The sequence below is a fragment of the Hypanus sabinus genome, chromosome 9, assembly GCF_030144855.1.
Source record: "Hypanus sabinus isolate sHypSab1 chromosome 9, sHypSab1.hap1, whole genome shotgun sequence".
In the NCBI taxonomy this organism is placed as follows: domain Eukaryota; kingdom Metazoa; phylum Chordata; class Chondrichthyes; order Myliobatiformes; family Dasyatidae; genus Hypanus; species Hypanus sabinus.
The window spans coordinates 8,676,906-8,693,471 of record NC_082714.1 but is presented as its reverse complement, the minus strand read 5'-3'; the positions used below and the strand labels follow the sequence as shown (position 1 = coordinate 8,693,471).

The following is a 16,566-nucleotide window of genomic DNA, read 5'->3' as shown; positions in this document are numbered from 1 at the left end:
AGTCTCTTAAATGTTCCCAATGTATCTGCCTTGACCACCACCCTCTGGCAGCAAGTTCCATGTAACTGTGTAAAAACTTTTTTACACCCCTCTTACACATCCCTCCAATCATTTTTAAATTATCCCCCTTGTCTTCGCCACTAGGAAAAGATGCTGGCTGTCCACTGTTGTGCTCAAGATTTCTAACATCTGTTTGATCTCTTGTGTTTATAAATTACTTGAAACATTTTGCCTACTTCACTCTCTGAACTAACACGAGTGAATACCAAATAGTGTTCATGCAACCATCCTGTTTACTTTTCACATTGTTAGTGACCATACCACAGGACAGAGAAACAGAGCATAGAAAACCACCTGTGTTACTGAAATTCTCACACTTCACTGCAGTGCAGGCTTGTCCTGGGAATGGAGACCTGTCAGTGTGTGTGGCTGGGTGGGAGGATGGGAAAGAAGCTTGTTTTGATGTGTTATTGTTGTTGTTGCTTGTGTTGTTCTGCTGAACACTGTAGGCGTGCAATGTTGACGCTGGAACGTGTGGTGCCAGTTGCAGGCTGCCCCTCACTGCTCCTAAGGTTGTGTTGGTTGTTAACGCAAACAACACATTTCACTGTATGTTTCAATGTACATGTGATACATAAATCTGAATCTTTTCTGCACACACACACATGCACATGCACATCTGTGCAGCAAACACAGAAATAACTGAGGACCCAAAAGCAAAATACTGCAGATACTGAAGAGCTGAAATACTGTGGAAATACTCCGGAGGCCAGGCAACAGCTTTGGAGAGTAAAAACAAGTTTATATTTCTAACCATCTCTGCTTCCCGGCTGCTGAATATTTCCAGCATTTTCTACTTTTACTATGCATGAGGCCCCACTGCATTAATCCCATTCAATTTGTCAGCTTGTTGCATCAGGAGGAAGTCATGTGGCCCTGACAATGAGGCCCAACTGTCTGATCCCCATTTCCTTCAGCGCCTTTAACAAAAATCTATCAAACTCTCGACCCACAGGTAACTTGCGATCAAGTATTAAGCTTTATTTATGAAGAAGATCCGGATTTCAATCATTACTGCGTATAAGACTTAAAAGTATGGGATTTTAATTTCTACAAGGCCCTGCCCACACATTCCAAGCCTCCTAACCAGCAGAAGCGGTTCTGCTCTGTTGCTCCCTTTACTATCTATAAATCTTCAATCAAATTACCTCAGAAGATCCAAAATACTTCTTTATTTTTATTAAGAGATATAGCATGGTGACATGCTCTTTCAGCTCAAAATTGGGTGGCGCCACCCAATTGACCAATTAAAGTACTTACCCATACATCTTTGGAACGTGGGAAGAAACCTGAGCACCACCTTCACTCCGGAAACCCACGCAGTCACAGGAGGAACATATAAACTCCTTACAGGCAGCAGCAGGAATTGAACTTGGGTCATTGGCACTGTAAAGTGTTTCATTGACTGCTACACTACTGTGCCATTCCGTATCAGGAGGAATACCTTGATAGTGATGCTGCCTCCACATGAAGATGCTGCTCCAGTGAGAAAGGTCGTCAGACACGATGGGCAGGCGATTTCTCCAAGTCTTCACCACTGTCTTCATGTCGTGCAAGCTAGTGTTCCTCCCCAAATTAGCGGGCTGTAAACCAGCATTTATTTGCGCTGCCTCCTGCAGTTCGATGATTTGCTGAGCTGCCTGCAAGGCGAGCAAAATTCCATTAATCTTGGATGGTAACAAAGCAATGCATCAACCCACAGGTGGTGAAGGGGAATCCATGGTAATAACAACAGCGCACATTACAAATGCTAACTGGTAATCTTAATCACAAACAAGCTCATCATGAAAAGTGGCCCTTCAGCATGGCTAGTCAGTACCAACCAAGATGGTTCCATTTCCCGTCCCTCTAAACCAGGGGCTCCAAACCTGGACTACGCCCTTCCCAACTCAGTGTCTTTAATCCTATGCCCTCCAGCTTTTCAATAGCACTTTACTACCACTGAGGTCTCGTCACTAGGACAGTGAACTGTTTACTGTTTACATGCATGTTGAATTATATTTTATTAAGTTATCTGTGGTATCATTTTGCTTAACGTGCTGCATGTGATATTGTGGGGTCACCATGGTCCAAAGGAATGTTGTTTCGTTTGGTTGTATATATGCACAGTAAGATGACAATAAACTTCAACTTGAATAAACTGTTACGGTTACAGGGAAGTGCAGCATAGGTAGACAGTAAGGAGGTCCATGTGCAACAATCATTACATTGTCACGTACCGTAATAGAAAATAATTAAGGTCAGAGGAACACTGCTCTTTAAAACTAGAATACAGGAGCACAAGGGGCCTAGGGTGATATTTTACCATTCAGCAACTGAAGGTCACCTCAGTAAGGCTCGAAGGAAGTACTACATGACACCAGGCTTCTGAGAGAAGATAATAAACCGATTGAAAGATTCTGCTATTCAGGGTCACAGTCTAAAAATTAGGACCTTCTAAGACTAATTAGGAATAACACGTCCACATAACGAAGATAGAGGAAGCTTGAAACTCCCCCTTAAAGCATCAATTGATGCTGGGTCAACTGTTAATGATAAATCTGAGATTGAAGGTTGGAGAAACTTAGTGTTTGGTCACAGAACAACTACGATTTTACCAAATGGGAACTAAATGGCCCGTTTCTTTGTTCTGATTTATTATGTATCCACAATTCCGTTCCATTGCCTTGCAAATCACCCACTCAACACAAAGAGAAAAAAAGAATTCCTAAGAAGAAGATACGGTAGGGCAGTGATAAATATACCAGGAAGTGGTGAGGGAGATGGAATAAAGAAAAATGAAAATAATCAGATAAGCACATTGACATGTTCAAATCCCACAGTGATATGTTGGTAATATTTGGTTTATCTGAGAAGGTTAAACAGCATTTTAGAATGGAACACACACAAAACGCTGGAGGAACTCAGCAGATCAGGCAACACCTCAGGAAATGAATGAACAGTTGGTGTTTCAGGACTGGAAAGGAAGGGGGAAGATGCCAGAATCAAAAGGTAGGGTTGGGAGGGGGAAGAAGGATAGCTGGAAGGTGATAGGTGAAGCTAGGTGGCTGGGAAAAATAAAGGGCTGAAGAGGAAGGAATCTGTTAGAAATGGAGAGTGGACCATGGGTAAAGGGATGTAGGAGAGGACCCAGGGGGAGGTGATAGGCAGGTAAGAAAAAATTTTAGAATGGAATAGTTTTCACTGTCTGCCCCACTACACCGCCTACACACTCACAACTAGCAGTAGGGAGTTTCTCTCTCTCTCTCTCTCTCTCCCCCCCACCCACTTTTCTCCTTCTCTCTCCCCCTCTCTCACTGACACAAATGCATGCATTTGCACACACAAATGGCTGTAGGCCATTTTTCTCTCTCGCTCTCTCTGACACATCTTCACACCACTCGCACAGTTGGTTGTAGGCAGTTCCTCTCTCTCTCTCCCTCACTGACACACTCCCACACCTTGCACGGCTGACTGTAGGGAGTTCTCACCTGGAGCAATGGCGTGTGCACATGTGACACAATGTGAGGGAGTCTCCGCCACTCCCGGATGGCAAGGCTACTGGCCATCTCCATCAGACGCTCGATGAAGTTGAGCTGCTGTTCTTCAGGGTGGCAGATTGCCAGGTAGCCTCGGTACATGTTAACTTTCCAGGCCATCTCCTTGGGGCAACTCAGCTCCACCTAAATGGGAATTAAATGGAACAGTCAGAATCCACTGGGGCAAATTCTCCCCCTTAGCAGCAAATACAGTAATACTGAGGGGCAGAGGGAAGCAGTAGTGGTGAAATTATAAAGCGCACATTCAGTATCACTTCATTGGTTACATCTGCTTGTTAATGCAAATATCTAATCATGTGGCAGCAACTCAATGCGTACAAACATGCAGACATGGTCAAGAGGTTCTGTTGTTGTTCAGACCAAGCATCAGAATGGGGAAGAAATATGATCCAGGTGCCTTTGACTGTGAATACAAAAAAAATCCCAAGGAGTGGCAGTGCTGTGGGCAAAAGTGCCTTGTTGATGAGAGTGGTGGTCAGAGGAGAATGGTTCGAACTGACAAGAAGGTGTTAGTAACTTAAATAATCACACGTTATGACAGTGTTGTGCAGAAAAAGCATCTCTGAATGCAAAACACTTTGAACCTTGAAGTGGATAGGCTAGGACAGGGGTCAGCAATCCGCGGCTCTGGAGCCGCATGCGACTCTTTCATCTCTGTGCTGCGGCTCCCCATGGCTTTGGAAAATAAATGTTGAGTATTTAATTAAAATGTATTTTATGTTAGTTTGTTAGTTTTTGAAATGTAATTTGAAATTTGAAGATTATGGTGATCTTGTACAATCTAAATAAAACATTGTGGCGCCACCATTTCCTGACACATCTGAACCAGCTCACAATTAGCCAGCGTTCCGGCTAAGGGAGATAGCCTACGGGGGTTTGTGAGTACGTGTCTTTTGGAGCATCCGCGCCCACGGGGGGGGGGGGGGGGGTTGAGGGAGGCTTTAAAGCAAGGCTGTTTAGTTCGAATAAAGATAACATTGACTGCAGTTTACCGACTCCGTGTCATTATTTTAGCGCTGCGTGTAGCACACCGCTACAACGTGTTTTTTATCGCTATTAATATACGTCACCACTGCCAATGCCTGACACCTGCCAGTGTGTGATTTCTTTTAATTTTTTGATCCAAGGTAGGCTAACTATGGAGTAACCTTCAACCCAACGTCTTTTTTTCGGAGTTCAAAATGTTTTTGTTGCATGCAGAAATGTAATTTCGTTTTCTCTGCAGGGTTCATCAATTTCATAAATGCAACACATTATAGTTTGTTTATACATAGCATAAAGGCAAAAAAAAAACATCGTATGCAGTGTTATTTCATTTTAAATGTCAAACGGGTTTTGTGGCTCCCAGTGTTTTCTTTTCTGTGGGAAATGGGTCCATATGGCTCTTTCAGTGGTAAAGGTTGCCAACCCCTGGGCTAGGAACATACACTCAATGCCACATCACAGGAGGTACCCAATAAAATGGCCACTAGGGTACTTCCTGACATACCATCCAGCGTAAGTTTAATCTTACTTGGGCAAGAGGAAAGTTTCCAGAGTGCTACAGAGGTGCAGTGGGTAGAATCGCCACCTCAGAGTTTCAGCGACCTGCGTTCAATCACCACCTCCTGTGCTGTCTGTGTGGAGTTTGCAACTTCCCCCTCAACCGCATGATCTCCTTACCACCGCCCCCCTGGCTTTCCAGCTTCCTCTCACATCCCAAAGACGCCATTAGTAGTTTAACTGGCAGCTGTAAGTTGCCCCCAGTGTGTAGGCGAGGAGAGAATTGTATGGAGAGTTGCCCCCAGTATGCAGGTGAGAGGCAAGAATCATGTGGAGAATTGCTCCTCACAGGCAGTTGAGGGGGAAAATCGCGTGGAGAGATTATGAGGAGGTGGGATAAGAGTGTAGAATTAAAATGAATAGGTGGTCAATGGTCTGCACAGTCTTGATGAAACAAATGGCCTGTGAAAATGTACAATGTACTAATTCACTGAATATCTGAATGACATAGTCTGCTCATTTTACATTACTCAATGATAAATTTCCTCTTTAAACTGCAGCTCAAAATTGTCAAGGAAAATCTCAAATGCACAGATGTTACTCCTCCATCTTCGCCTTTCAGATTCCTCCTTCTTCAGCCCTTTACCTTTTCCAACTATTCTCTCCCAATCTCCTGCTTCATCCACTCTCCTCACCCACCTATCTACCCCCTCACTTATGCACACTCTGCTTGTACTCCCCCTCCTCTCCACACCTTCTCATTCTGGCATTTGCCTCCTTCCTTGCCGATCTTGGCCCAAAATATTGACCGTTTGTTCCTCTCCATAGACGCTGTCTGACCCTCAACATTTTGTGTGTATTGCTGAAGATTTTCAGCATCTGCAGACTCCCTTGTGTTACAATTAATGTACTCTAACATCTTTCCAACCACTGAAGTCAGGCTGACTGGCCTATTTCTTCCTTTCTTCTGCCTTCCTCCTGTTTTAACGAGTGGAGTAACATTTACAATTTTGCTGTCCCCAGGACCATTTAGAATCTTGTGATTCTTGAAAGATCATTACTACTGCCTCCACAATCTTTTCAGCCACCTCCTTCAGAACGCTGGAGTATAGTTCATCTGGTTCAGATGACTTATCTACCTTCACACCTTTCAGTTTCCCAAGCAACTTCTCCTTAGAGATAATAACTACACTCATTTCTGCCCGTCACTCTATAATTTCTGGCATAGTGCTAGTGTCTTCCACAGTGAAGACTGACACAAAATACATATAAAGTTCCTCCACCCTTTCTTTGTCCTCCATTATTACCTCTCCATGTTATTTTCCATTGATCCCATATGCACATTTGCCTCTCTTTTACTCTTTACATATCTAAAAAAAACTTTTGTATTTTTTATATCAATAGCTATTTTACCTCCATATTTCATCTTTTTTCTCCTTATTTTGTGTATGTGTGTATATATTACACTGGATTCCAGTATCTGCAGAATCTCTTGTGTTTCTAGTTGAGCAAATTAGTCCTATCACACAAAAGCAACAGCATCCAGTTACTCAAACACATGATGGTTTCTCAAAACCAGCAAGGGTTTTGATGGAGCTGATCCCACTGGCAGGGAGGATGGGTAACAGAGAGGAGGGATCATCAAGTGAAACTAGGGCATGGAAGAGTTCGGATGAAAATTTTTTGTGCACATTTCATGCGCTAACCAACTGGCAGGCTCAAGCAGATTCATTAACAAAACTCAGAATGGAAAAGAACATGCATATGCTAAAGAAAAACTGCAAGGACTAACTGGAATGAAGATGCTGAATGTCGTGTTTCAGTAGATGTGAAGAGGATGTTTCCCTTGTGGAAGAAACAGGAACAAGGAACCGCTCTTTGAAAATCAGAGGTCACCCTGAGATGAGGCAGAATTATTTCTCTCTAGTTTTTCCATAGAATATTATTTGTAAAACATGGACCATACAACAGCACAGCATAGCCACAATGTTTTAACCTACTCTAAGATCAGTCTAACCCTTCCTTCCTACATAAGCCTCCATTTTCCTATCATCCATGTGCCTGTCTAAGAGTCTCTTTAATGCCACTAATGTAGCTCCTTCTACCACCACCCTGGCGGTGTGTTCTTCACACCCATCACTCTCTGTGTAAAAAAAACCTTACCTCAGACATTGCCTCTACATTTTCCTCCAAACACCTTGAAATTATGTCCCTCCGTATCAGGTTTCCTCACCCTGGGAAAGAGTCTATGATTGTCCATTCCACCCATGCCCCTTGTCATTTTGTAACCTCTATGAAATTACCTTTCCTCATCCTTCACTCCAAAGAGCACAGCCCCCACGCTCTCCAATCAAGACAACATCCAGGAAAACCTCCTCTGGACCCTCTCTAAAGTTTCCCATTAACCTTTCTGAGGTTAGCTTTCTCATTTCTGCCTCTCCTTCTGTATTACTCTGCTGTGAACCTCTTTGAAAAATGATAAAGATCAGCCTTATTTGTCACACGTACCGAAACATACAGTGAAATATGCCATTTGCGACAACAACCAACACAGTCCAAGAAAGCACTGGACACAGCCCGTAATTGTCTCATTACTTTCAGCACCAACGTAGCATGCCCACAACTTACTAACCCTGACCCGTACATCTTTAAAATGTGGGAAGAAATCCACAGAGTGAACATACAAACTCCTCACAGACAGCAGCAAGATTTCAACCCCAATCCTACAACTGTTGCTGAAATAGCAATATTCTAACCACTATACTACACTATGCAAAGGAGGATGAGAGGTGACTGGGAAGAGGTGTATAAGATGACAAGAGGCACTGGTAGAGTAGACAGCCAGAGACTTTTTCTTAGTGCAGAAGTGGCCAGTTTGAAAGGGCATAATTTTAAGGTGACCGTAGGAATGCACAAAGGGATGTCAGTGGCAGTTCTTTTTTAACAGAGAGTGGGGGGTGCGTGGAACGTGCTGCAGTGCTGGTGGCAGATGAAGATACTTCAGAGACTTTTAGACAGTCACATTGATGAAAAATGGAGGGCCACGAAGGAGAACAGAGTTAGATTGGTCTTGGAGTAGGTTAAAAGGCCAACACAACACTGTGGGCTGAAGGGCCTGTGCTGTGCTGCATTGTTTTATGATTTTCCTTTACTATCTGCCAAGCAGAAACAACTCCTAAATATGTCACATTTCATTTTCTGAAATGGTAAGAACAGAGGGTCAAAACAACTAACTGTACTAGAAGGTCTTTTTACCCTAGAGTGTAAAGTTTGAGGGGCAGATTTGATAGATGTATACAAAATTATGAGGGGTATAGATAGGACAAATGTAAGCAGGTTTTTTCCACTGACGTTGTGGGAGACTAGAACTGGAGGTCACGGGTTAAGGGTAAAAGGTTAAATGTTTAAAGGGAACTTCTTCACTCAGAGGGTGGTAAGAGTATGGAATGAGCTGTCAGCTCACGTGGTGGATACAGGGTCAATTTCAAAGATTCAAAGTACATTTATTATCAAATTTAACAGAAATCTGCATAGATACGTGGATGGAAGGGTATGGAAGGCTTTGTCCGGGTGCAGGTTGATTGGACTAGGCAGATTAATGGGTTGGCATGGACTAGATGGGCCAAAGGGCCTGTTTCTGTGCTGTAGTGTTCTATGACCCTAAGGTACATGAGAAGGGCAGATGTACATCGAACATACTTCTCACTGCCTCCTTCTCTGGGTGACTGGCTGAATGTACTAATTCTTCTCAAACAAAAAGAACAGGCACTACTGGGTTAAGGCATTGTCACATGAGAAATTTTAAATTACACCACAGAAAGGGCGCAGAGATCTGTGACAGACTAAATTTAGAACCCAGGGAAGAGAGCTTAGGCTGCCCCTGGAGCATTATGCTTCAAGGTTCCACACACCAGACGCAGAGAGTAAGTCATGACAAATGAGTCCACATGTAGAGACAGATGAGACACCCTGAATGCAAAATAATTTTCACTGAGACGTATCGGTGTTGTGCTTTTCACAAGTGATCTCCTCACTAACTGGTTTGTGATAGTTCCTAATGAGTTCAACTGTCTTACCAAAACAGCAATAGGTAGTGCAAGCTAGGGGCGCCACAGTAACAGTGATTAGTACAACTACTTTACAGCCCCAGCGATCACTGATCATGGTTCAATTCCTACCACTGTCTGTAAGGATTTTGCATGTTCTGCCCGTGCATTTCCTCCAGGCGCTCCGGTTCCCTCCCACATTCCAAAGATGCCTAGTTAAGAGTAGTAAGCTGTGGGCATGCTATTTTGGCGCAGGAAGCACGGCAGTGTCTGAGGGTCCATTTCTTGGGAGGTCCATTTCTTTCTTGGAAGAAGCAGGAGGAGGCCATTGAGACTGGTCTACCACTTGGTCATGGAGGCCATCTTCTCTCTCTCCCTCTCCCTGCGATTATTTCGCCAGGTATGTAACAAATAACTTACAATGCACGTCTTTGGGGTGGAAGGACACACAAACACCCAACGGAAACCATAGTCAAAGGGGATAACATGGTACCATGCCACCCCACTGTTCAAGGGCACATCTGGTAGTGCAGAGACCAGCGTTCAATCCTGACCTCACATGCTGTCTGTGTAGAGTCTGCATGTTCTCTCTAACTTCACAAATCTCCACCCAGAGGTTCGCAGGTTAATTGGCCATTGTAAATTGTCCCGTGACTATCATGGTCATCATGTGTCACGTCATATGACGTAGGTGCTCATGGTCTCATGACTGATGGTTCTTGGCTTGCCATTGCCTTCGTCTGGGCAGCGTCCTTATAAGGCAGGTGACCCCAGCCGCTATCAATACTCTTCAGAGATTGTTTGCCTGGCGTCAGTGGTCACTTGTGATATCCACCAGCTGCTCATACAAGCGTCCCATGGCTTCACGTGACCCTAATTGGGGGTGGGGGGGGGGCTAAACAAGTGCTACACCTTGCCCCAGAGTGACCTGCAGGTTAGTGGAGGGAAGGAATGACATACACCTCCTCCGGTAAAGATGCATCTCCACCCTGCTGCCCAAGCTGGGGTTAAATGGGCAGGGCACTGGGCACTGAACCAGAAGGCCCTGTTCCACAATGTATCTCTTAAATAAATATGAATAAAATACATAATGAATGCCAACCTTATTAAGTGCAAGCCATTTTGAGGGATCTATGAACATGGACCCACAAGCTCCTTCTGTTCCTCCACACTGCTAAGAATCTTGCTATTAACTCAATATTCTGCCTTCAGATTTGACCTTCCTAAGTGAATAACTCCACACGTTTCCAGGTTGAACTTCGTCTGCCGCTTCGCACCCAGGCTCTGCAACTGGTCAGATGTCCCGTTGTAATCTACGGCAACCTTCTACACTATGTGTATGTACAGCTGTGGGACCTGCTTCCAAGCTGCATCTCTCTATGACATTAAAACGAAAGCCAAGGCCAGGTTGCCCCGTTCACAGAGGCTGGAGTATTCCTCCTGCTCACGGTGTACTGGTAGGATTCTCTGCCAATGTACTTTAGAATGAGGAGAGGCAGAGACAGGGTACTGAACAACCTACCTCAATAGTTATTCTGGCTTCACACGACTGACCTTGTGTACTTGGAGCTTTGGAGTGCAGATATTTTGTTTAAAACATTCCCCAATATGCAAATATAATTAGAAAGGTCAGCGTTTAATGCCCACAAACCCAAGTGGGTACTAGTTCCACAATACGTAAGGCTGAAAGATGAATTTTTAATAACAACAGTGCTTCTTTTAAAACTCCAGATCCATTTAATCATATACTGAGCTGCTCTAGTGGGATTTGAACTCACACCACCAGGTCAAGAGTCCAGGTTTCTCGATACTAGTCCAGTAACTTAACCAGTGTGCTACCGAATCCTGCCCGCACAGGAACGACTTTCCAACACAATCAAAGAGACAATGGCAACGTGAAATGTCTCTGAAACCAAATGATGAATCCCCCATAACAAAGTTCTACAGATGTAAGGAGGAGAGCATTCTGACTGGCTGCATCACTGTCTGGTGTGGAGGCCCCAATCACGCGAGGCTGCAGAGGGCCGTAGACTCCGCCAGCTCCATCAGGCGCACAACACTCCCAAGTTTCAAAGGACATCTTCCAAAGGTAATTCCTCAACGTAAAATCCATCATGAAAGACCCTCACCATCCTGGCCACACCCTCTTCTCATTACTCCCACCAGGGAGGAGGTACAGGACCCTGAAGACCCACATTCAACATTTTAGGAACAGGTTAATTCCCTCGGTCATAAGATTTCTGAATGGCACATGGACCTATGAATACTAACTCGCTATTCCTCTTTCTGTCCTTTTTTAAACTTTAGCCTACACTCATTGGCTGCTTTATTAGGTACACCTGTACAACTACTTGTTAATGCAAATTATGTGGCAGCGACTCAATGCATAAAAGCATGAAGACACGGTCAAGAGGTTCAGTTGATTTTTTTTAGACTGAACAACAGAATAGGTAAGGAATGTGATCTAAGTGGCTTTGACTGTGAAATGATTGTTGGTGCCAGACAGGGTGGTTTGAGTATCTCAGAAACAGCTGGTCTCCTGGAATTTTCATGCACAATGTTCCCTAGAGTTTACAGAGAATGGTATGAAAAACAAAAAAAAATTCTAGTGAGTGGCAATCTTGTGGGCAAAAACTCCTTGTTAATGAGAGAGGTCAGAGGAGAATGGCCAGACTGGTTCAAGCTGACAGGAAGGTGATAGAAACTCAAATAACCACACGTTACAACAGTGGCATACAGGAGAGCATCTCTGAACACACAACATGTCGAGCCTTGAAGTGGATGGGCTACAGCAGCAGAAGACCACGAACATGTTCCCAGTGGCCACTTTATTAGGTACAGGAGGTACCTAGTATTGTGGCCACTGAGTGTATCTCACGCTATAGAGCTGCCAGCAAACAACAAACCTCACAACATCAGTGCTAATAAATCCTGATTCAGGAGCACACAACTGGAGACAAGGAGGCTTGTGCCAGAAAGGTAACAAAGCACACCTTAGTTTGATCAGAAATGTCCTTTTAGCAACATACAAACGCCTGCTCTCATCAGTTCCAGTAAAAGTAGGGCGAATGAAATATTAAACAGAAACAAGCTAATTCAATCCCAGCTAAACAGAATAAACACCATTACAGCTTCAAGCTTTTCGTGCAAATCGGCTTCGTAACCTTCCTCTGAACTTCTTAATTTAGTCGTGAAAATGGAAAACAAAGAAAATAATACTTATTTACATCAGCCTGTAGTCATTGAGTAACACTGTGTACTGCTGCTGTTTATTGTCTCATTAACAAAGGCTGAAAAACGGGCTGAGTGGAAAAACCTGACTCATGCAGTAAGTGGAGGAGAAACAGAGGGTCGATAACGCAATGCTGCCCCAATATTCCCAACACTGTGTTTTATTTCCCACCAGTTTCACTCACTCAAACACTCGCTGCAAGACTCTCCCTGGAGGCCACAAGAGATGATACAGTCATAATAGTATCTTTGGGTGGCGGGTGAAGATGCATCTTAACCCAATGATGCGTAAGGTACTCCTTCTCTCCGTTAGCCTGCAGGTCACCCTTGGGCAAGGTGTAGCACCTGCCTAGACACCCCCACTCCACCCCAATCAGGGTCACATGAAGCCATGGGAGCAGGTCTGTAGAAAACTTTGCCAAAAATAATCATGTCATGAGACCAAGATCGCCCACATCATACGGCACGGCACATCATGAGAAAGTGAGTGAGTAACACCTTATGAGGAAAGGTTGAGTGAACTAGGGCTTTGAAGTGGAATGTATAACAGAAACATGGCCTTTAGCTCACAACGTCGTGCCAAATTAAGTAAACCAGTAATTAAATACCTAACTAAACTAATACTTCCTGCCAACACAATGTCCATATCCCTTCCTTTCTCTGCACATTCACATCCCTATCTGAGAACCACTTAATCTCCTCAATGCATCTGCCTCCACATTCAACGCACCCACCAGTCTGTGTAAAGAATACTTGCTCCTGCACATCTCTGTTGAACTTGCCCCCTCTCAGCTTAAATGCCTGTCCCTAGTAATAGACAGTTTGACCCTGGGAAAGTGGTCAAAAACATTACAGAAACTGTACTCAGTTTTTCCAACACCGGCATCGTGTTACAGATAACCAGTTGGTAACGAACAGACGTTCACGCAATTATTCAAGGGCATTCACATAAATACAACCAATTTTCAGATGAGAAAACAGAACATTAGGGAGCACAACTCTCCCTCGTAGCATACATGGAAAAACAATCACGTCAGCAGCACAGCGTTAATTATTCAACGGCTCAGAAGGTGGCAGTGATTTTCACCGCCAAGAGGATGGAAGGAAGCGTTGAAGACCAACCCACCCAATCCCAACTAAGCCAAGGCTGTCAGGAGAGCAAGAATGTCTCCTCCAAGATTCATAAACAGTCACCATTCTGTTTCTTAAACTCATCTGGATGTGCACCATATGTATAATCCCAGTGCCATACTGCAGGGTCTCTGAAACGGCAGAGAAATCCACTCCAGTACCGAGCATCTGTTAGCCTGCATCAATCATTAAGGACACTCGCCATGTGGGATGAGTCCTCTTCTCATAGCAAAGTCAGCAAGGGGGTAGAGGAACCTGAAGAACCACATTCAACATCTTAAGAACAGCTTCTTCTGCTCAGCCACCATACATCTGAACGGTCCATGAACATGCTCTCCTCTTGTGCCAAGATGAAGTCACCCTCAGAGTGGAGGAGCAATACCAGGAAGTCTCCTACCTGATGGTATTTATATTGATTTCTCCTTCTGGTGAACTATTCCCCCTCACCCCCCTTTCCTCTATTCCCCACTCTGACCCTTCACTTCTTCTCAGCTGCCTGTCATTGCCCCCCATGTCCCTTCCTCCTTCCCTTTCTCCTATTGGTCAATCTGCTCTCCTATTAGATTTGTTCTTCTCCAGTCCTTGACCTTTCCCACCCACCTGGCTTCACCTATCATATTGCAGCTAGCCTCATTCCCTACCCCCACCTTTTTATTCTTTCCCCCTTCCTTTCCAGTTCAATAAAGGGCCTCAGCCCATGACGTTGACTGTACTCTTTTCCATTGATGCTGCCTGGCCTGCTGAGTTCCTCCAGTGTTTTGTGTGAGTTGCTTTGGATTTCTATCATCCGCAGGCCTCCTCATGTTTGTGATTTACTGCCTCACTATTCGGACTATTTATCTATCTGTTATATTTATATATTGTAACTCAGTAATTGTTTTAATGGCTTTCATTACACTGCCACCACAAGACAACAGATTTCACAACATGTCAGTGATAATAAACCTGAATTCGACATTGCATGCTCACCCACAATGGTCATGTACTGTTTATGTCCAGTGAACCTACGTGTATTGTGGAAAGGATGATTCCTATAGTGGCAGAGTCTAGAACCAGACGGCTCAACTTCAGAATACAAGGAAGCCACTTTAGAACGGAGAGGAGGAATTTCTTTAGCCAGATGATGGTGAATCTGTGGAATTCATTGCCACAGTGGCTGTGGAAGCCAAGTCATTGGGAATATTAGTAGAGGTTTGTGATTAGTAAAAATGTCAAAAGTTAGAGACAGATGGGGTTGAGGGGGATAATTAGTGGTTAGGCAGACTCGATGGGCCAAATGGCCTATTTCTGCTCCTGCATCTCATGGTCTTAAGTATGCTGACACTAGCAAACGGCCTCTTAGTACTGACTGGTATCAGGAAGCAACTAGGTTTAAACCATGGATGAATCCCCAAAAGTTACAAATAGAATATGCTGGACACAATCAACTAGAAATGAGGGAACAGGGAGACCAACCCTGTCTCAAAATCACTGACTTGCGTCATGAAACTTGTTGTTCTGTGGCTGCACTACCGTGTGAAGGGCTGGACTGGCCTATATCCCCAAATAAATAAAAGATCACCGTATAAGAGATAGATAGATAGATAGATAGATAGATAGATAGATAGATAGATAGATAGATAGATAGATAGATAGATAGATAGATAGATAGATAGATAGATAGATAGATAGATAGATAGATAGATAGATAGATAGATAGATAGATAGATAGATAGATAGATAGATAGATAGATAGATAGATAGATAGATAGATAAATGGACAGTACAAAAAGAGAAGTTCATGGATCACTCAGAAATCTGACGGCAGAGGGGAAGAAGCCATTCCTAAAAGGTGGAGTGTGTACCTCCTCCCTGACGGCAGTGATAGGAAGTGAGTATGTCCTGGATGGTGAGAGCCTTTAATGGTGAATGCTGCTTTCTTGAAGTACCAGCTCTTGAAGATGTCTTCGAAGGTGGGACACAGTGGAACTGGCTGAGTTTAGAAGCCTCTGCAGCTTTTTCTCATCCTACCCATTGCAGCAGCCTCCATGTTAGGTGGTGATGCAACCAGTTAAAATGTTCTCCACATTAGTTATCGATAAGCTTCAGGACCTTGGTTTCAAAACCTCCTTGTGCATTTGGACACTCGATTTCCTCACACACAGACTCCAGTCAGTTTGAATTGGCAATGACATCTCCTCCACAATCTCCATCATCACAAGGCTGTGTGCTTAGCCCCTGCTCCACTCGTTTTACACCGATGAGGCTAAGAGGCTAAGAGGCTAAGCACGGCTCCAATGCATATTCAAATTTGCACTGTAAAATGTCATGCTAATCACCACGCTACCATGCCACCCGTGACATACTAAATGTCCTCAAACTCCTAATGAAGTACAGCCACTGGCATGCCTATTTTGTGATTGCACCAATGAGCACTAGGCAAGTCCTTACCGAAGGGCAAAATGCATCATTTAATCCCAAGGCAAGATATCATTTGATACCAATGTCAAGCTGGAATCACAAGGGAGCCGCTGAACTGCACATGGCTTCCACAGGGTAGGACTATCACTCAATACTATATCAAGGACAAAAAGGTGACCACCAACTACTGGCCCTCACAGCTGTATAGTAGGGTGAATAAAGAAAACAAAAGAAATCTCAGACATCAGGCGGCTATCCCATATTTCTGCGGCACATCCTCTGACAGCTGATGCTGTAAAGTGCTACTCTGCCACCATGCTACCACGATGCCCATGACAAACCAAATCTCCTCAAACTCCAATGAAATCAGAGATTAGCCATGAGATCAGGAATCACCAAAAGCAACACTGAGGTAAGGAGTCTACAGTACTTAAGTATGTATCATAGAACTGAGTATAGCACAGGATAGGCCCTTCAGCCAACATTGTTGTGTCAACCTTTTAACCTACTCCAAGATTAACCTAACTCTTCCCATCTAAATAACCCTCCATTTTTCTATCATCCACATGCCTAACTACAAGTCTTTTAAATGCCCCAAAATGTATCTGCCTCTATCACCTTCCCTGACAGTGTGTTCCACACACCCAACACTCTTTGTGTAAAAAACCTACTCTGAC

The 16,566-nt window shown here is 44.0% G+C and overlaps 1 protein-coding gene across 2 annotated transcripts in view; it reads right to left on the bottom strand.

Moving 5' to 3' along the window:
* The window catches only part of trrap (transformation/transcription domain-associated protein), a 336,919-nt gene that overhangs the window by 93,235 nt on the left and 227,118 nt on the right, over positions 1–16,566 (bottom strand). For both annotated transcript variants that reach the window (XM_059979022.1, XM_059979023.1), the window contains 2 exons: positions 3,531–3,722; positions 1,505–1,700 (listed from right to left, as the gene is read on the bottom strand). In XM_059979022.1, the coding sequence (XP_059835005.1) occupies positions 1,505–1,700; positions 3,531–3,722 (388 nt within the window). The remainder of the gene's footprint in view (positions 1–1,504; positions 1,701–3,530; positions 3,723–16,566) is intronic.